This window comes from Hemicordylus capensis, chromosome 3 (genome assembly GCF_027244095.1).
Source record: "Hemicordylus capensis ecotype Gifberg chromosome 3, rHemCap1.1.pri, whole genome shotgun sequence".
Lineage (NCBI taxonomy): Eukaryota > Metazoa > Chordata > Lepidosauria > Squamata > Cordylidae > Hemicordylus > Hemicordylus capensis.
The window spans coordinates 297,857,186-297,878,857 of NC_069659.1; the positions used below are offsets into that span (position 1 = coordinate 297,857,186).

The window sequence follows — 21,672 nt, forward strand, 5'->3', positions numbered from 1 at the left end:
TGGCATTCACTCAAGCACTGGGATGGTGTTGAATGTATACGCTAGAAGCGCTGATTGGGACTAGCCTGCCAATAGGCACTGGTCTTTCCTTTCACTGTTTGGAGCAACAGGTATCTGCAGAGAGAATTCTGTCATAGTTATGGTCCTTGAAAGACCACTTCAGAGGTGTTCCACTTTTAGGAACATGTTTGTAGCCATGTCTGCTGCTAAGAGTTTATTCCAGTTAAACTCCTTTATTGGAAACCTTGATGGTACAAATGGGTTAGGAAAGGAAGGGACTGCACAATGGGGGCTGTTGTGTTCAGAATATTAGAATATGATTCTGCCCTGTTCTCTGTATAAACCAGACATGTACAATCCCCATGGAGCTGTGCCTGTCCTGTGATCGAGGACGTATGCAGCCAGCAGTCTCCCTTCAAGGACAGGCAATAATCCCCTCTGCCAGGAAGTTCTTCCTAAGTGCCTGCATTTTGCTTTTTCTCTTTTCTTCTCAGAAATGACAGTAGAGGAAAAACCTACTTTTACAAAGTCTTGATTTATAGATTTGATGGGTGGGGGGTGGACTTTGGGCAAGGATAACCCAATGTCATTGCAGATGGGAGTTAGCTCTAATGAGAGGAAAGCAGCAGCTGCTGCATTAATAAGTAGCAGCTAACTATCTCGTGCAGTGTTAATGCACTCTCAAACATCCATCTCAGGCCTAATGGGTTGTTTCCAAGGTTTTACAGTTGCTCTAATGAAGGCTATGGGCTGAGTGATGTAGGAGCTCAGGAAAAACACTGGTAGATTTCTGTAGGTTTCCCAAGGCATTGTTTCTGATTCAGCGGCAGAAATATGAGCAGGTCTCTTCATTTCCATAATCCTATCCCCAAAGAGATCCCAAACTGGTTGTGTGCTGATTCAAGGCTTAGGAAAATGGTTAAGCCAAATGTACCAAGGTTCATGTACATGAGCCGAGCCAGTTTTGGGGGTGGGGGGAGAAGGAGGGAGAGAGAGAATGGTGCCAAATTGTACTCTCTGCTGACGCTATTCTGGAGCTCCCAGTGTCTCGACAACCGCTTATCCACATTGCACATCTCATGGATCAATGAGAATTAGACCTGCAGATGTGAGTTAGTGCAAATATGGCCTTGAACACCCCACGCAATCCATCTCAAGCTGACAACAAATGACTTCCAACCTGCTGCTGAATGTTTTGTTTCTCTCCAGCTCCAAAGTACACATGTTTTGAAATGCTCCCATTATGCATGGCAGAAGCAAAAACTTCTTTGTGGGCAGTCTCAACAGAGAGACCATACAAGCTATAAGCAAGGGCAACTCACACCAGTTGGAGGTCACTGTAGACTTGAGAAAACAGATGGAAATCTAGGCTGCACTCTTCAAATCCCTGATTCTGGAGTAGCCCATGGATTGGAATTTGTAGGTCAAGTGCCTATATCTGCAGCGGAGGAACATGGTAGTTTCCCCATACCTTGACTAACCAGAAAGTGAGACTAAAAATGAAGAATTTTCAGAACAAAATAAAAATTTATTTTGGAGACATCATATTGATTGATTGATTAATTAAGTGCCATCAAGTCACTGTCGACTCTTAGTGACCACATAGATAGATTCTCTCCAGGATTATCTGTCTTCAACTTGGAGAGACATTGTATAAAAGAGTGCAAAGATTTATTTTCTGCTGTCTCAAGGGCAGGACTAGATCTATGGGGATTAAGTTACAGGCGAGTAAATTTCACTTGAACACTAGGTAACAATTGGCTCATTTGCCAAATACTTTTGCTCCTACCCAGAGGGGTGGATGGACTCTTTGTCCCTGGAGGTATTCAAGCAGAGGCTGAATCTGTTGGGGATGATTTAGCTCTGGGTTTCCTGCACTGAGCAGGGGGTTGGAGCTGATGCTCTGCAAGGACCCCTCCAACTCCACGGTATTATGGCCAATGGCCTTTTGCTTCCTGTTCTTATACCACCACCTCTTACTCATTTGCAAGACTTTCACAGAACTTGTCAAAGTGCGAATCACACGACCAAGTAGAAATACTGACCTCTGCAGCAGAGCAATAGGTTAGCATTTCCATACTTTGAGTAACCAGAAAGAGATAATTAAAAAGGAAGAAGGTTCAAGAGCAAAAAACAAACAAACACCCCACCCTCCTTTCAGGGCATTGCAGATAATTGATGGATGCCTCTTACGTTCGTTCTTTGTTGCTTGGTTCTCCTTGCTTCCTGTCTTCCGCTACTGTTTCTCCTCCTAACTGTGTGTCTCTCCTCTCTTTCATTGCCCTTCTGCCACTCTCTCTTCCTGCCCTGGCAGGTGCGGTTGCAGCTCTGGGACACAGCAGGCCAGGAGAGATTCCGAAGCTTGATCCCCAGTTACATTCGAGACTCCACAGTAGCCGTGGTGGTCTATGACATCACAAGTGAGTTAAGTTGGGAACTGGTTGTCTGTGGAATAAGTATGAGAACACATTCTAGCTGCCCTTTGCAGCTCAATAAGGGGCTGGTTCGGATGACTGCTGGCCAGTACACGTGGTCAGAGCAGGGTCACGCTGAGAACAAACCCACCCTGATGTCACTTCAGGACATCCCAATGCACTGTCAGGGCATCCTTTAATCATATTTAAATGAGTTCGGGAGTATGTGTAGAGCGAAATTCAGGCGAACGCCCCCCTCATGCAATTAATGGATGCCCCAACAGTGCATTGGGTGGGGCATCCTGCAGTGACGCCATCCTGCTCATGTGTTGCAGCCAGTGCTCATGCAAGCTGACCCATAGTCAATTAGGAGCATCTGTAAAATAACAACATACCACATAGTGCAGTGTAAGATGTAAATATGGGATATGTGATGGCTAGAAACAGAGAGATTGGTGCTCCATAATCTTTTTACACCATGATAACATCCATTTGTTTGAAGGTGTTGCTTCTGTCCTACAGAAGCTTACATCTCTCCTTAAAGCCTGTTTCTCTCCCATGCCTTTGCCAGATGAAATATCTATTGCTCCTAGCATCCCACTTGACCATATGTCAGAGATTTGAATTAAGGATTGCTTAAATGTTAATTATTATTCTCATTAGTATGTAGTTGAGATCAGAGTGGCTAATTTTGTGGTTAAAGCACTGCAGTTGGGTGGGTGTGGAGGGAAGCTAGATTTCGTTCCTAGAAAGTGCAAACATGCATCATGATATTTTTTCCCCATGTATATCCTGATCATGCTTATTAATATCTTTACTCCTGAGGATTCTGCTGCTCTGACTGTTGACACAGTGGCCGACCTTCCACACAGCAGAACATCTGTGTTAGGGTTCTGTCAGGTCTGCTCTGCAACTTGAAAGGCAGTCCTGACGGTGGAGGGCAACAGGGCAGCTGAAGAATGACTTCAGCTTTGGGGCTGTCGTGCAGAGCCACTTCCATTATTTCCAATAGAGGTAGTGTTGCCCAGAAATGTTTTTAAGTCCTTCTGCAGCTGTGCCGTTGTCTACAGCATTGGGGATGCCTTCCAAGTTGTTCAAAAGACCCAACAAGTCCCAGTGTTGACATTCTGCTGCGTGAGAGATCAGCCAGTTAAATTGAATGATCTCAGCCATGGTTGGACACAGGAAAAGAAATGCCATTTTGTTTCCAAATTTGCTTACCAGAAGATCTAATTGGCAACACCGTAACCTGCCTTTTACTGGTAAAGCCTGTGCTCAGTGGCATTGCTAATCTGCTAAGGGCAGTTTCTTAGCCTTTGCTAATGGGTAGTGACTTGCTAGACATCTGAAGGAAGGAAGGACTTGGTTGTGGAGCTGATAGTAAGAATTATGGCAGTGTTCTTCATTTTGAGGCCCGGGGGCCAGTGACAGCCCCCATCAATCCTAAGTGAGGCTCCCTGACTATTGGGCCAGTGTGATGCTTCAGCCAAAGTTGAATACTCTGCACAGTTCCCCTGGTACCAAGCGGAGATGACCAATCCCACTGTACAGTGCTGCACTTTATTCAGCCGGGTGGGGTGGGGTGTAGCCCTCCCCAGTGCTTTCCTCCTAGGGTTCTTAAGAGCGCTGAGAAAAGTGCACTACTGTGCAGAGGTCAGCACAGTGGGAAATGGCTGTCACATCAAAGGGCTTTTGCCAAAGTGTCCCCCACTTGAAAAATAGTGAAGATAACTGAATTATGGCATGAATCCATGTGCTCTGAGATGCACTGTTGTCCCATGCCTTATGGAATATTGTGGAGGAAGGGGGCATCTCCTGAACCTCTGTTTTGGTACTGAACTGGATCTGGGAGAATATTCTGTGTAGATGCACCCCAAAGGGAAAAGAAATGGTAGATTTGGGTTACCAGCGTTAGTGTGATTGTTTGAACCCATGCCAAGGTGGGGATCTCAGGCCATAAACTGCCTTGGCATAAGTTCACACAATAACTTCCATGTTGGTAACCCACATTAAACCTAGATTCAAATGATTGTGTGAGCAAGCCTATTATCTGAAACAGCTCAGAGCATCCTTCAGAGACTAACCCCACCCCCACCCAATCACTACGTCAGTCAGTAGCAAGATGTATTGTTCCAGCTATTAATGAGACTTGCCTAGAGCCTCACAGTGAGGGATCTTGAATGCAGTTATTCCAGATCTAGCCTCTGAACTACAATGGCTCTCAAACAGCAGTCTCAGATTCTAAATGCTGAGGACCCTCATGATCTTTATATTAGAGGAACAACCCAGTAAATGATTTCAAATATGAAAGAGTTTTCTATGGCTGCCAGTATTGAAGCAGGACTCTGACGAGCACTCTGACCTTTCCAATAGCCATCTCTTGCTGTTTGCTGTGACTTAGCATGTTCCTTGTTGCAATTAATGTAAGAAGAAATGAAAAGTGACAAAGAAGCAGATCTCCTTCCTTCTGCTGGCCCCTGCTGGCTGAGGCAGCGGAAGCAGTCACAAAGGGGTCAGGGCTAGGCAGGTGATTCTGAGTGGAGTGGCTCATTAAAAACATTCCTTTTAATGGATTACCTTGGCAAGTCCAAGACCCCTGCTCTGGTTGCTATAGCTACACTAAACTCTCTCTCTAATTGGTGATAGATTCTCCTAGCAAAATGCAAGAAAAGTTCAAAGAGGAGCAAACAGTGGTATCCCAAGCAAGGGAGCCTATGTGATGCCTCCAGCCACAGTCTCAGCTAACTTTAATTCAGCTAAGTTAAAACAGTTGCAAATAAGGTATATGCAGAAAATCATCCATGGAAAGAAGATCTGCTTTAACAAGTACTCTCTGCATAAGGGAAAGGTTGGGGAAAATGGCAATCTAAACTATAGGCTTAACTAGGACAACAGGTTATCATGGAGGAAGCACGACTGATCTTAACTTCTTAGTTTGGATTGGAAGTGCTTTCAGAACTCCAGTCCGCATTTCCTTTTCTCTCCCTTTCCTGTCCTTTTGCCCTTTCTAGAGAGAACATGTCCTTCTCTAGTGCTTACTTCTGTTGGCCTTCACTTCTCTTTGTCTCCTTTTACTGACCTCAAAAATTGGCTGATGTCAAGTGTACAGTCGTTCCCATTAGTATTCCATTGATTGATTGATCAGTTTTATACCACTTTTCAAAAGGCACCCCAAGGCAGTTAACAAAAGTTAAAATACAATAAAACTCCATAAAAATCACATTTAAAACCTTAAAATCAGTTAAACAGTAAAAACCATAACACAAAAAACAAACAAACAAATCCCAACAACCTTAAAAAAGACAAATAGAAACAGGAGAGCTGTTGGCAGCCCCTAAGGGGTAAAGTCCTGAACAAATATAAAGGTCTTTAGTGTTTTTTTAAATCAGCCATAGATGTCAAAGAGTGGAAATTCACTGGAAGAGCAATCCAGAGCCTGGGGGCAACAACAGAGAAGCCCTGTCAATTTAGCCACTCTCAACTTCAGCATATGGCGCAAAGGCCCCTCTGACAACCTTGTTGGGTGGGCAGAAACCCTTGGGAGCAACAATCCTTCAGCTATCCAGGACCCAAACCATTAAGGACTTTAAAGATAAATTTCTTTAATTCACATTCCCTCATCACTCCTTATACAATCCTTATACAAATAGTCAATATTACACAGCACAGCCCTTCACATACAAAATTTATTTATTATATATTTATCAACTCCTTCTAGGGATGTGCACGGACCACAGTTCAAACTATGGTTCAAGCACATTTTGGGAAGCTCCCAGGCCTCGCTCCCGAAATGTGATCGAACCGCCGTTTGTGCACATCCCTAACGCCCTTCCTGCAAAGAGTCAAGGCATTTTCTTTTCCCGCATTTTGTCAAATGCTAGGCTGAGAGAGAGGGCCAATTTGGATGATACTTTGCTCAACCAGCATGCCCTACATGATAAAGGCATGAGCACATCATAAGCACATACACTTCTCTCCTCCAGTGCACCTTAAACACATCTGAGCTGCCCTTCCACATGTGCTCCAAATACGACTGTCTCTCAGGATTAGAGACAGGGCCTTCTCAGTTGTGGTCCCTTGGCTCTGGAATGCCCCCCACCCCCGGGAGAGCTTCAGCATGTCTCCCCCGTCCTGTTGTTTTAAAAGATCTTAAAGTTCATCTGTTTAGAGAGGTTTTTTTACAGTGTTTTACTGCAATTTGTATCTGAAAGGTTTTTAACTTTTTAAAAACATCCAGTTTTAATTGGGGTTTAGTTGATTTTCTGTTAATTTATACTATTTAGTGTTTATCTGTTTTATTGTTTGGTTAACTGTACAGTATGCTGGGTTTTTAAAAAGAATTGTTTTATCTGTTTTATCGTTCTGCTATTATTGTAAGCTGCCCCAAGCAGTATTGCACTGCAGGGGCAGGATACACATATTTTAAATAATAAAAATATTAAAATTACTTTTCAGAGCATGTAATAGGATAATTTGGATGAACATGACTGAAAAATGCCACACTGAGGGGCGTGCATGTCCATAGCCCGATTCAGACATTATGTTGTATATGTGGACATGTTTTTGTCTGAATGACTGTACCTACATTCATGTTAAAAATGAACTTGGGTACAGGCCTCTCAAATACATGGTCCAGATTGGAAAGTGTAGTGTTGTACCTTTGTTCAGCATAACATATGAATAACTGTACCCGTGTATAGATCTGTACCTTTGTACATTGTACACGTGTTTATGAGTGTTCAGCATAACATATGAATGGGGCTTATGTCTTTATCATGTGGAGCAGGCAAGTTGGGTGAAGCGTTGTCCAAACCAGCCCACAGTGACTGGCCCCTCTGTATGCTCCATAGCTGAGCAGGGATTTGAACCTGGCTCTCCCCAGTCCTAGTCTAACACTACACCACTCTGTCCCTCTCTTATAGCAATACTGCATTCTCTTTCATGTCAATGTAAATGGTGGAGAAAGGAGCACAGCGAAAAGCTCTGACCCTTTCTGTCCCTGTGCTCTGTTAAATGAACAGACCTTTTCAGGCTCACTGAAACCGTGTGCTGAGCGGTCGCTGATGTCTGCTGCAATTACCCATCTCAAAAGTGTAGCTGCTTTACAATTTTCATACTCTGTCACCCAGAAGACTATTGGAAAACTGCCTTGTGCCTTGTGCCCACTTTCTGTGTTCCTTTTCATCTTCACAGACCTCAACTCTTTCCAGCAGACATCCAAATGGATTGATGATGTCAGAACAGAAAGAGGAAGTGATGTCATCATCATGCTAGTGGGCAACAAAACAGACCTCGCAGATAAGAGGTAAATAATGGGAATGAATGAGGCAGTGGTAATTTTGATACAGAAGAAGAGGGTTAAAAGTTTTATAAGCACAAAAACTTCCAAAAAGGCAATTGCCTCCATACTGTAGGGTAGCTCTGTTGTCTCTTCTTGCCATAGGAACCACACTGTCTAGAGTAACAACTCCTGTCTTATTGACCTTGCTGAAACCCTTGTGCATTTCTGTGAAATAGAACTCAACTTGGTGGCATTATTGCAACTTCTTTCCCCACCTGCAACTTCCCTTCCATCCCCAGATATTCTCCAAACACCCTTTCCTCAGTCTTTCCTCTCTGTATGGAGACAATTATCATTTTCCTTTGTTCTGTTTCCCACCCCCCACCCCCAGGCAGATAACAATTGAAGAAGGGGAACAGAGAGCTAAGGAACTGAATGTCATGTTTATTGAGACAAGTGCGAAGACAGGATACAATGTAAAACAGGTATGGAATGGAACCCTTTGTTTCTGAGTGAGCATCACCAGTCAAATGTCCTGCTGCAGTCTTCCTCTGCAGCTACACAATACATGTGTGTATTTTTCCCTACAAGCAGACTAGGAAACATGTTCATTATTTTGCAAATAAACAGGTACATGCCAAGTGTCTGTTTTATCTCTAGTAGACAGCAAACAGTCATCTTAAGTGGTGCAGTGGGGAAATGCTTGACTAACAAAGCAGAACTGCCAGTTCGAATCCCCGCTGCTACTATATCGGGAAGCAGCAATAGGTGTAAATCGCCCTGAGCCATTTTTGGAGGAAGGTATAGAAATCGAATGAATGAATATAGAAAGATGCTGAAAAGCATCAACTGATACTGTGCAGGAGGAGGCAATGGTAAACCCCTGTATTCTGCCAAAGAAAACCACAGGGCTCTGTGGTCGTCAGGAGTCGAAATCGACTCAATGGCACACTTTACTTTACTTTAGACAGCAAACTAGGCTATCTTAATGTAGGGCAAAACGTAAAGCAGCCCTAAGTGACAGAAGAGCACACTTAATACAATATAATGATAGAGTATCTCCAGCCTGACATCATTTGATAGTTTTTATACAAGGCTTCTCAACTTAGACCCCCCCAGCTGTTTTTGGACTACAACTCCCATAATGCCTGGCAACAGTGGCCAATAGCCAGGGATTATGGGAGTTGTAGGCCAACATCTACAGGAGGGCCAGAGTTCAGCAGCCTTGTTTTATGAAGACGTACATTCATTGTTGCTTGCTTGTTTGTTTGTTTGTTTGTTTGCTTACTTGCTTCTTTTCCTTAGTTCCCCCCAGATGCTTGGATAGCAGTTAGTTCTATCAAACTGTGCTCGTTTGTGTACCTTGAAAACAGACTTCTGCACCACAGTATTTAGCATCTTCCCACTATATTTTTCATGTGCATGCCACACTGAAGTGTTCTCTGTATTTAGTGTAAGGACGGAATTAGGCAGGGGGAGCTGTGGGAGACCTGAGATCAGTCCTGGGTTGAAACCAACCTCCAAACCTTGCACTCTCAGATGAGGGAAATTCACAAAAATCACCTTTAAAACAGATAATAAGCAGCTTTCACAATCCCAAACAGGCCTTTTAGCCTTCTAGGCACTTGTGGGCTGGGTGCCTCCATTTCTCTTATAAACCAAAATATCTGGTTATCCAGTGTGTGTGACAGCAAAATGTTTAAGCACATAGGTAGGCACAAAAAGATCAAACCCCCACAGCAATTTAGTACAATGCTAAATAATGTTCATTATTAGGAAATTGGATGACGTAGATTTCAGAACACAAGAGAAAATGTATTGCAAAACGTTGAGGTGCTTCACACAATCGGTGTGAAGCGCCGGAGGGGGTTCTGCGGGGAGAGCGGGCTTAGCTGCAGACGATCAAGAGGCAGCCCTGGGCGGCTGGATCGGCTGCCCACATGACTGCCGGCTCCGTCACGGAGCTGCCGGAGGCTGCAGGGATCAGGGGCTGTGCGACCCCTGGAAGTTCCAGGATGCCCCACCCGAGTGCATGGGGCATCCTGGAGAGACCCCTAGTCTACTCGTTTGTTGCCACGTGCCACGGCAACACACGAGCAAAAAGATGAGGTTAATGGAGCACTCACTCTGTCAACCTCATGTAAGGGGAGGGGTAATTAGGTGGGTTAACTGCCTTGGGAGCACCGGGCTTGCCTGTGAGCCCAGTGGTTCCCACGATCCCTGGAAAGTGGGCTAAGCTCCCTTAGCCCGCTTTTCAGAGATCATGAGAATAGCTTCGTTATCTACCCATGTGTACATGTGGGATACATACTGGGTCACATACAGCATAGAAACATAGGAAGCTGCCCTATACTGAGTCGGACCATTGGTCCATCTAACTCAGTATTGTCTACAGAGACTGGCAGCAGTTTCCTCAAGGATACAGGCAGGCATCTCTCTCAGCCCTGTCTTGGAGATGCCACGGAGGGATCACGGAACCTTCTGCATGTAAGCAGGCAGGTGCTCTTTCCAGAGCAGCCCCATCCCCTAAAGGGAATATCTTACAGTGCTCACACATGCAGTCATCCATCCAAATGCAAACCATGGCAGATCCTGCTTAGCAAAGGCAACAATTCATGCTTGCTACCACAAGACCAGTGCACATGCAGTTGTGCAAGTGTGCTCTTGCACACAAGCAAATTTGTGTGAGTGCAGCTTGTGCTGTGTGTAAGCCACTTACTTGTGTACAGGTTTATGTGAATCAGTCCATCTTCCAAGGCTGCATCCAAGAAGCTAGAAGGCAGAGGCCACCCTATGCCCATGTTCAGCAATTTATTCTACAGTCACAAGGTTTCCAAAAAGAAGCTCAAACTGAATCTGAATTTGCATTGGAAACTAAATCCCTGTCCTTAAATAGGGGAAACTCTCAAAATTGGGCAAATGGGCGACTACTAAATCCTTGGGCCTATCACTATCTTACAGGTTCCTAGAATGTCCCTAAGGCAGGGCTTTTGAAAAGCCAATTAAGAAAGCTTATTCTAAGATAAATTCCCATTCTTCATGCTAATTCACATCAATTTGAATTAAGCACTTCTCTAGGTGCTGAATTGTTAGGCCAGGAAGGATAAGATTTCTAACTTGCACTTCCTTGGGGCTATCTAAGTGATAGACAAGGAAATCCCCCCACCCTCGAGTCGCTGTGGACTCCTGGCGACCACAGAGCCATGTGGTTTCCTTGGTAGAATACAGGAGGGGTTTCCCATTGCCATCTCCCGTGCAGTCTGAGATTATGATGCCTTTCAGCACCTTCCTATATCACTACTGCCCGATATAGGAATTTCCCATAGTCTGGGAAACACACCAGCGGGGATTCGAACCAACAGCCTCCTGCTCTCTAGGCAGGTTACATCCCCGCTGCGCCATTAGGTGGCTGAGACAAGGAAATACTACATTCCTCAAACTGGCTTTTCTGGCTACCAAAACTGAATGTTGCTTTTTTCTCTTTTAAAGGCAGTAGATGTGTCGGGCAGATGAGGATAATCATGAGGTTAACTTCCATTTGTTGTCCCTGAATGAGAAGTTATGAATTGTTAAATAACTCCTTCTTTTACCTGTTACAAGACTCTGTGCAGGAGCACTTGTGCAGTCCTGGTAGGACAAGCAACGTCCATGTGTCCTAAGAGCCTCGTGAGTGGACCAGGAGCCCTTGTAGAGAGGCAGCCCATTGTGTTTCAGGGGAAAAGGAGTCCATGTTTATAAACACTCCCTGTCACATTTGCCAAGCCTAGGGTGCTTTTTATTTTTGTAGTATGTGACTTGGCTTGGCTAGCTTGCTGGTCACCTTCACTGTTGGCTCTACGAATGCCTTTCTACAACACATAGCACTTTGTCATCAAGAATGCATAGACAAGAGGAGTGGAGTGGAGTGAGTGTAACTCAGGCCCTTTCATGCCTTCCCACTCTATGATTCTGTCCCACTTTAGTTACACCAGCATAATCCACATTCTTTATCCATAGCAACTGTTGTTTTAACAGGCCCTGTGGAACAGCTTCCTTTCCCTACTGATACTCCCATTTTTGTTCCTTAGGGTTATTAAAGCAGGCTTGGGGACCCACATCCTATGGGATAAGGCTGTAGCTCAAGGAACATCCACTTTGCATGCTGAAGGTTCAAACCCTGGCGTCTCCAGGTACGACTGGGAAAGAGCCCTGTCTGAAACCCTGGAGAGCTGCTGACCACTCCGAGTAGACTGTATTGAGTTAGAGGCCCAATGGTCTGACTCAGGATTAGACAGCTTCCTATGTATCTGTGCTTCTTTAACAAATGCAATGAGCACTGTCATTTTGCTGTTTTCAGTTGCAAAGTAGAACGTCTTAATTATAAAACAATGTTTTCTCCTCTTACCTCTTAACCTATCCTTCTGTCCACCTTTGTCCTTCACTCCACACATTGCTCCAGCTCTTTCGACGTGTTGCCTCAGCTTTGCCAGGGATGGAGAGTGTTCAAGAGAAGAGCAAAGAAGGGAGTATCCTTTATTAATTATGGCAGCTTCTTACAGAACTCTTTCCATTCAGGATCTCACTGTTCTTAGAGGTGATGAAGATAAATAAGGCTGTTTTCAGAACATGGGGTTTAATTTGGCTTTTTCTACGGTTTCAGTACAACCCCCCCCCTTCTGCAGTAACTTGAGTAGACTCATGTGGGAAAGGAGGCCTGTAACCAGCCTCAATAAATAAATAAATAAATAAATAAATAAAGGGAGGGAGGGATTTCAGAAGTCAGGGGAGGCCGGTTATAAAATGTTCAGTGAAAACGGTCAATGAGGCTGGGGAGGAAAGATAATTTTTTGGTGTGGCAGGTACACCCCATGCCACCAGCTGGCTACAGGCCTGCATAAAAGTGTTTGGTTTCCCTCCCAGCCCCACTCCCCATTATCAGGGGTTGGAATGGTGGAGGGAAATTCAACTCCGAGCGCAGTAGATGGACCTCAAGAACTTGTGAAAATGGAAACTAGGAAGGATGACTGCTGTGCAGTGGCAAAAACAGATACAAGTCAGCATGGGCACAGCCAGTCATAGGCAGGAATGTGAGCACTGTAGGTAGCAGCATCCACAGTGACACTTGCTACAGAACTCGGTGGTTGGAGCGCTCCACAATGTTGAGGAACCGTCTCGGTTACATATACAAGTTTGTACAGGAGGTTATGCACCATGTTGTGCAACAATTAGCTAGTGCACCATGCTGTGCAACAATTAGCACCATGCTGTGCAACAAATTCTGTTAGTGCAAGAAGGAGTCTGGGTTATTTTCTTTGCACAGTGACCTTGTGCTATGTCCTCACATTAGCACAACAGCATTTACATGAGTGCAAGACAAGTTTGGATGCTCCTTAAAAAAGAGAAAGAAAGTCCTGCACCTCGGAAAGTTGGATTCTGTCATGCTGTGTGGCTTATGCGAATTAGAAAAATATGCATGTTTTATGTGGGTTCCCCCCCTCCCCCGCTCCTGCTAATTATGGGGGAGAGGCAAGTATCTATACAGGGCACTGAAGTCCAGCCTACAGGAAACCTTGCTCAATATTTCCTTCCACTCCCCACAAAGTATTGGCCACACAATTTCAAGAGTATCTTCAAAGGTGTGGGGATTATGAACTTAGTGGCTCACATAACGCACAGAGAAAGAGAAAAAGTAACAGATCCATCTGCGCTGCTGCAAGGATGTAAAAAACACATCCACACTGCTCCAGAGGCGGACCTGTCCCCATAGGAAAGTCGTGTCACAACGTGCAATTGTGCAACAATTAGTAGAAATGGAGCAGCCCAGCTCTGCCGCAGCATGGGCATGATTGGCCGGGAGGTGGGCAGGCTTTGCTGCAGCATGGGTATCTAACTGTCTCCATTACACTGCAGAGAATGTCAGCCACAATCCTATGAAAGCCTGGAGTTTGCTACTTGGCAGCCTGAGAACCTTGTGTTGTTGTTGATGAAGCAAATTAAGCTTCTAGCTCTGATGGTTTGCAATGATAGAGTTGAATGTGTTCATGCAACACTTGGTAAAATTTTAGAAGTCCAAAGAGCAGTTGAACAGGATTTCTAGTGACCAGAACATGATCATAAACTGTAACACTGAGCAGTTACAGTACCTACAGAGCTCCTAATCCCTCCCCTCATGACTAGCTGAAGCAGAATGCAGCATGTGCAATAAGTAAATAACAGTTATTTGGTATCCATTATCTAGATCCTAGAACTTGCTTTTTTTTGGTTCAGAACTTTGTGTTGTTAACACAGAGCATATATAACTCTGCATATACTCCATGATGATGTATATGTCATTAAAATGAAGAAAATGTTCCACTGCTATGTTTACCAGGGGCAGATGTCACCTTGTCAGTAGTCACCTATTTCAGTGGGTTAGCCCACAGGGAGCCTTCGATTAACCCCAAGGTTCTCATTTCCTGTGAATTTGGCTCAGGCCTTGGGAAAGCACATGTTTTCCTTATGGTCAGAGAAAGCACATTCAGTGATGAGTACTGGAACCAAATCTCAGGAGAGTTGCTTAGCTTTAGGAAATCTTTATCACTGATGCACAGAAAACAGATCAAATTATTATTATTGTGTTTTCCTGTTGGGAAGGGCTAGGGTTCAAGTTAGGTGCAGTCACTAGTAGGCTTTGTGTCTGAATGTCTTCTCAGCCTTCCACCAAAAGAACTTGTTAGGGCAAATATAAATGTAACCATCTACCCTTCCAGTCATGAAAGTGCCTCCCAGACACAAATGCCTTGTTAATCTGAACACAGAATCCCCGCTCTCCGATTATGGAACACAAAAGGAAAGTACTGGCATAGAGCAGTACTAATGAATATGGTCCAATTAAGTGTTATTTATTACAGAGAAGTTCATGGTTTCTAAATTAAACATGGCAATAATGATTTCTTATGTCTCTAAGGCTGGCAGGCAATAGAGAATAATTGTTACACAGGGAGTGTCTGCCAAACAATGACAATTTGTGGCACATTGTCTAATATTCTCTCAGGTTAACAGGAGGAAATTATCCATAGAGCTGTCCCTTCTGATCATAAGAGCCATTTTTCACTGGCATCGCTGTGATTCAGAAATGTTCTTCATCAGAGTCCCCACTGAGCTCAGTGAGTCTGGGAACAAGGGTCAAGTAATGATGACACCACGTTTTATTTTAAAAGGGCTCCAGCATACCTTATTCTAGACTTTTTAAACGGTTCAGTGCCCCATGCTGGGTCCTGGTTTGATCAGATGCCATCACTAGTGGGTATGAATGACATTTCCCTAGTTAGTGTTGAGCCATTCTCTCACTTTGGTACATTTTCTTGCAAAATGTACCAATTGACTGTATTGTGGTTGCACTGGCCACACTTGGCAGCCATGCAACCAAGGCCAAACCTGTGCGTTTCTCTCTTGGTTTTGTAAGCTCACAGAATTCATCATCTTTGGTTGATTCTAAAAGTGTTAGCTTCTAAGGTTGAGTAACTTCCTTTTTATAAATACTGTAAGTAGATTCTCAGCCTTTCCTCATTGTAGGGGGAAAACTACATATAGCTGGAGCTTCTCATGCTGTTGGCTGGTTTTAGATTTTATTTCTTGGAAGATGGTCATGATTTTTTTAAAGTGCCTAGGTTGCCCTGCTAACTGGGCAAAGAGGCACCTTTTAAACGTGGCAATTCTTATATTTAGTAGGGGGAGAGCAACCGGCTCTGTCCAGCCCCAGCACAGCATCCCTCCAGTGGCTGTTTCTGATGTCTACCTTATATTTCCTTTTAGATTGTGAGCACTTTGGGGACAGGGGACCATCTTATTTATTTACCTTATTTTTCTATGTATACGCTTTGAGAACTTCTTTTGAAAGTTGTGTACTACTAGTAGTAGTAGTTGTTACTAGTAGTAAAGTATTTTTTAAAGAACATAGGATGCTGCCATATACTTAGTCAGACCACTGGTCTATCTAGTTCAGTATTGTCTTCACAGACTGGCAGTGGCTTCTCCAAGCTTGCAGGCAGGAATCTATCTCAGCCCTATCTTAGAGATGCCAGGGAGGGAACTTGAAACCTTCTGCTCTTCCCAGAACAGCTCCATCCCCTGAGGGGACTATCTTACAGACCTCACACTTCTAGTCTCCCTTTCATATGCAATCAGGGCAGATCCTGCTTAGCTAAGGGGACAAGTCATGCTTGTTACCACAAGACCAATTCTCCGCTCCAAGGACATACAAAAACTAGACTCCAGCTCATTTGAGTGTCTTCATTTTCTCACAGCTATCTGCACCAGCAAGAGTCTAGGATTGTCTTGATTCCCTCTTTTTTCTCATGCCTGTCTTTCCTTCCAACACCTCTTTTCTATGCATCTTGCCTTTCTCTCTTTTGTTCTTTTTTGAGTCATCCCAGAATGAAGACATATAGTCAAAGACTAGAGTATTTTGATTCTTTTACCCTAAGGCCAATTCATACAGTCAGCAGAGGAAACATATGTTGTAAAGCTTTTCTTGGACTGCACCATTTTGGTGATGGATAAATAATTACACATCTGAATGTTTTCCTGTTTTTCTTTCTGCCCATAGAAAGCTAGCATGTCAGGGGGAAGGGGTCAGCCTATATGTTGTTTTTTCCTAGCTGACATACTGCACAAGAGTATGTCAGCCTAACAAAATTTGTGCACATTGTGTTACACAAGAGTATGTCTTTTGGAAACAGTGGGCTTACTCTTGTGTAACACAACGTGTGCAAGCACAGCAGTACTAGGGCTGACATACTCTTGAAAAGTATGTTAGCCTCAGTATCTAAGTACACATACAGCATCACTGCTACCCCTTGCAGCCTGTAGTCCATTCCAGGACAACCTTTTGCCATTTGGTTTTGCTGATTGTATAAAATGCCCCACTCGGAGAGGGAGAAGAAGCACAGTGCCCCACCACTCAGCTCTCTTTCTGTGTCTCCGATTGCCCCAGAGGCGACATGCAACAGCAGCGCCTGCCTGTCTGGAAAGCAACATGGCGCCTGCAAACCACTGTGGCGGAAGAGAAGGTGGCCAGATGTGACTGACAGCAGCTTCTCCAGCCTAATTGCTGCCTTTTGTGCTAGGAAAGGTCAGCTCCCTTGGGGGCCTAGGCTAGTTTGATCTAGATTACATATGTCAGCACCATATGCAGAGAGCACAGCCTAAGCTTTGCACTTTCGGTGCCCAGGGGGAGAGACCAGCCTGGGGTTGGTTAAGGAAGACTGCAATGCGACTTTGTCCCCATCAGTCTGTTGGGTTAAATTCTCTGCTCCAAAGCACAAACATTCACCTCGCCAGGTGATACATTTCTTTAAACACAGCGAGTCGTCCAGCTGCATTTACGGTAAATGCACTGGCTGGCATATATGCTTTAAGGGTCCATCTATTACACTAGTTGTACGGTACTTCTACACAGTCCTCTCATCAGAAAAATCAAATACACGGCGTTAGGCAGAATTTAGATGAAGTCTCACTGAAATTAATGAGACTTAATTTGATCATGGCTAATTTGTCTCATTTAGTTCAGGGGTGATTTGTCATGACCAACTTACTCTGGTATCTACCACCTGAATCCATTTGCATTTAGAGCAGGGCTGCATAACTTTGGCCTTCCATCTGTTGTTGGACTATAATTCCCATCATCCCGACTATTGGTGGTTGTAGCTCTCCAACAACAGCTGGAGGGCCAAAGTTGTACAGCCCTGATTTAAAGTAATACCAGCCAGAGGAAATTTGTCTTTCTTAATGCAGTAGTGCATTAATGCAGTTTTAAGCAGGGGTGGCGATTCAAAATTGACAGCTAGGTTGTTTGATTTTGCCATTTCACTGAGGGCTAATGTCACGGCAAGTGACAGAGAGGTGTGTAATGAAGTACAGCTTCAGGCTTCCCCTGCCTTATAGGTGTACAGTTTAAACTCCTACTACTGATTAAATAAACTAGGCAAGGATTCTGACTCCAGAGTCAATTCCCAACTCATCATACAGAAGGAAATCACAAGAACCTTGGTCTCGAAGTAGCTCCAAAGTTGGGAACAGTGTGGCCTCATATGGCTCTCTCAAGGTGCTTGAAGGACATAGTAAATGGTGGTTATGATGATATTTTCTCAGTCCGCTTCGTATTCTGTGTCACTATCATAAAGGACCCCCCGCCAATGCATTGTGCTTGCTGCTTCACAGAGTTTCCTATGCCATAGAGAGGGAGAGAGGAAATGCTCCCTGCCCACAAGGAACTTCCAGTTTAAAACAAGGCAACAGAAGAAGGTAGGGAGAGCAATGAAGTAGCAGGGGGTGAATGGGAACAAAAGCAGGTTACATGTAGTCAAGCTGTGTTACAGCTGGAAAGGAGGAAGCCTGGATTGCAAGCAGGGCTTTGAAGGGTCAGAGAAGTGGCATCACCTGCATGGGCAGCAATGACAACAGTAAGACAAAGCCCCCCCCCCTGCTTTCTATATATGCCCCCCTTCAGCTGAAGACTGCAGGGCGGTTAACAAGAAGATTAAAAACCCAGTAATGAAACTTGAATAAAAACAAGCTGCTAAGCAGGTGTTGGCATGCAGAGCAGAGCCCTCCCAGCTGAGCTAGTCATGTGGATAGATTCAGCTGGGAGCAGGCAAGACTAAGATAAATGGCCCCAAGCTATTTAGGGCTTTAAAGGTAATAACCAGCACCTTGAATTGTACCCACAAACAAACAAACGTTAACAGCAATATCCATCTTGAGACAGGCAGATGCTGCCTCTCCTCCACAGCATCACTCACTCACTCTCTCCAATCAAATTAAAGCATCTCACATTCACTTAGCCCAAGATGAAGATGGCAGCTTAGAAGTTTGGGTCTTCTTCTCCCAGGCATTTTCTCCAGCATTTCTCTTTCCCCTTGTGTTCCTGGGCAAGCCTTGGAGAGGTTTGAGTAAAGGATGCCCTGGAGCCAATCACTGTTGTCACCACTACAGAAAAGCAGGAAGCAGAGGTAGAACAGAGGGCTCCCTCCAGGGCAAGCAGGTGAGAAAGGGAGAACCCAGAAGAACATCCAGGCTGCTGTTATGGCCTCCAGCATGGCATCCTAACCCTAACCTTCCTCTCTCATTTGCACAGCCATGTCAGTTTCTTGAGCACACTCAAGCATGGCCAAGAGCTTTAGTATGTTATATTCTCTCTCTCTCCCTCCATGTGCACACATGCAGTCTGCATGTGTACAAACAATATACAAATTATTAAAAATGAGTGATTTCTTTACAGTTAGAAGTGTTTGCAAGTCTCTCATAGATGCTTGGCCTAACCTGCCTGTCACAGGGTTCTTCTAAGTGATAATGTGCCTGAGTGCACTTTGTTAGTGACCAAAGAGCATCAGAGCCGGACTGGGGGCACTGAGAGGGCGCCGGAATGTATGTGGGGAGGGCGCCAGGTTTTGAGCAGAATAGGTAATTAAGGGTGAGAGTTGGGGCGCAGGGTGGGTAGGGCGCACCGGGAATATGTCCTGTTGACCTATGGGCCAGTCCGAGCCTGAAGAGCATCCAAACCTAATGCCGTAGTCTCACTCATTGATACTAGTAGAAGAGTTGCATGAAACTTGAAGACATTCCTTGCATTGTTTCACCTGCAGCTGTTTTGTGTGTTTCATTCCCTGGGGGTAATATGCCAACTAATTTCCCTACCAAAAGCACTCAGTCAGTGATTGCTAGCAGCATCTAGACTGTAAGGAAGTGTCCTGGACTGTGTATCATAGCAACTCTCTTTAAAAGCAAACTATAAATAACTTGTCAGAAATTACATGCATGATGCGTTCACTCTATAAGCAGAGCAGGAAGCTGCTCCTTTGGTGGTTATCTCCCTTAACAGTTTTTCCCTTCAGTGATTGACATTAAGTTGGATAAACCACAGGAACCACCAGCCAGCGAAGGAGGGTGCTCTTGTTAATGCAAAGCGCAGGATTCGTCAGCTCCATTTGACACCACACGCTTGTTGTGTTGCTTCCTATTGGTTAGCTTCCTGATACTACAAATTGAGTTATTCAATGGGGAGGATTTCTTTTCTCTCTGTGTCTCTCTAGGGAAGGGAGGGTGGGGCAGCAAAGATCAGAATACACTATTCAACTGCTGGTTCTATTTTCTTTTTTTGGTTTAGTTGTAATATATTGTACTTTATTAAAAATGCCAAAACAATTCAGAATTTTAAAGCAGACACTTTAATCTTGTGTATACAACTTTCAGCCACGGGGACTTCTATCTTTCTTTGGGTACTTTTTCTTTTTTAATTGTATATTTGTAAACTTACAGAGAAAACCCCAAGATTATACAGGCTGGCTAGTTCAGTGTTTGGCATAAACTGTAGACATATCTTGTCGCAAACTAGTCCCTAATTGGTTTACTGAAACCCTAACTATACAAGTCACAATCCAAGGACCGGCAAGCAAAACATGCTGCAACCACCAGTGTGCAGTGCAAGATGGAAGAGAGAGCTACAACTAGAGAAACTTTATTCATGATAGTGGCAGTGCAGCTCCATAGCTCCCTCATGACTGCACGGGGCCTATAGTGCACATACAGCTTACTATCATGTTTCATGCTACATTTAGTATACCATGGGAGATGTTCCTTTTAGCACTACTATGATGGATACATGTTTTTAAGACCTTCACTTGTGTCACATAGTCTAAGTATTTCAACTTTTTAAAAATCACACTAGCTAGCATAAACCACCACACATACACACTATAGTGTATATGTGAAACAAATGGCATTTCTGCCACTTTAAATGTATAGTTGGCCCAGAGGGTTCTAGGATAGCCTTTATTCCTGGAATAGCCACCACAATTGATTATGGCTGCAACTTTGTACTTCAAATTGTGTTGAAGCAAGCACTCAAATTGTTTTTTGGAGGGGAAAATTGACAGAAAGATTCCAATGCTTTCAGAGGGCTTGATCTCTTATTAGAAGCAGATTCCTTCAAGGAAGTAACTCAGAATGATGGCCAAGATTCAACCAAAAAATTGCTATAACTCAAAGTTTGCCGATTGAGGACCACCTCACTTTTAGCCAACTGTACTATTCAAGGTGGTCAATCATTATTATGAGTGATAATAACTTTTGCATGAATGAACAAAGAGTGAAAGAGAGGAAGAAGGTCTGTCTACTTAGAAAAGAAGATTGCTTTGGCAACAAAGATGTGACAGAGACTGTATTTAATTTTTGTATACATGTGTATGCACGTTTTATATTGACATAAAACATACATTTACACACATGGCTGTGTGGAGGTGTATGTATACACACCCATACACAATATAGATGCTTGGTTTCTCCCACTGTTATGACTTGAGATTGCAACCAACAACAGTTGTGGAAAAATACAGTTGCTGCAATGTGTGGGTCTAGAAGGCTTTTGTTATTGTTTGGGGGGAAAGTGTGACTTGTCATGTCTTCAATAAATTACTCGGATACATGTGAAACTAGAAAAAAAATGCATGGAGACATATCTCCAGATGTTGTCAATCAGTGTGTGATAGTGCATGTAGTCACATTCTGGGAGTATTTCAGAGGAAATGGTTGTCATGAGGTCTCGTGTTCTCTCACTGTCATTTCAGCCTTATAAAGGGTCCCCAGGTGCTTTCATAACTATTAGCCAGTCAAAGGAAATGCCACCCCTGCATGATAATGATTACTTTTCTTCATGATCGAGTCATGCTGCTTGAGTACCATTCCTATGCAGCAGAAACCCAAAAGGAAAACAAAACTTCACACATGACCAGCACACACTTTGAAGGTTTCTTTTGCTCATTAGTAGCCATCAAGAAGCACTAGTACCATGCGCACATTTAGCTTGTCTAATTGAAGCCTGCAGACAGAAATCAGTGATCAAATTGCCCCATCATTTTTCTTTCTTTAAATCTTCCTTTAGGAGCTTCCATGCCTTTCCTGCCTAATGTTTTATCTCATTCACTGTGGAAGCATCAAGATTGCTTCATTGGCTTCCATTGT

At 44.0% G+C, this 21,672-nt stretch overlaps 1 protein-coding gene across 2 annotated transcripts in view; it reads left to right on the plus strand.

Annotated features, from left to right (window-relative positions):
• Window positions 1-21,060, plus strand: part of RAB6B (RAB6B, member RAS oncogene family) — a 106,380-nt gene extending 85,320 nt beyond the window's left edge. The window contains exons 4-8 of one of the 2 annotated variants that reach the window (XM_053311081.1): window positions 2,315-2,420; window positions 7,608-7,719; window positions 8,087-8,180; window positions 12,134-12,200; window positions 19,548-21,060. In XM_053311081.1, coding sequence (XP_053167056.1) covers window positions 2,315-2,420; window positions 7,608-7,719; window positions 8,087-8,180; window positions 12,134-12,200; window positions 19,548-19,612 — 444 coding nt within the window. In that variant the 3' untranslated portion in view covers window positions 19,613-21,060. The other variant, XM_053311082.1, reaches the window with a different exon arrangement.
• The last annotated feature ends 612 nt before the right edge of the window (window positions 21,061-21,672 follow it).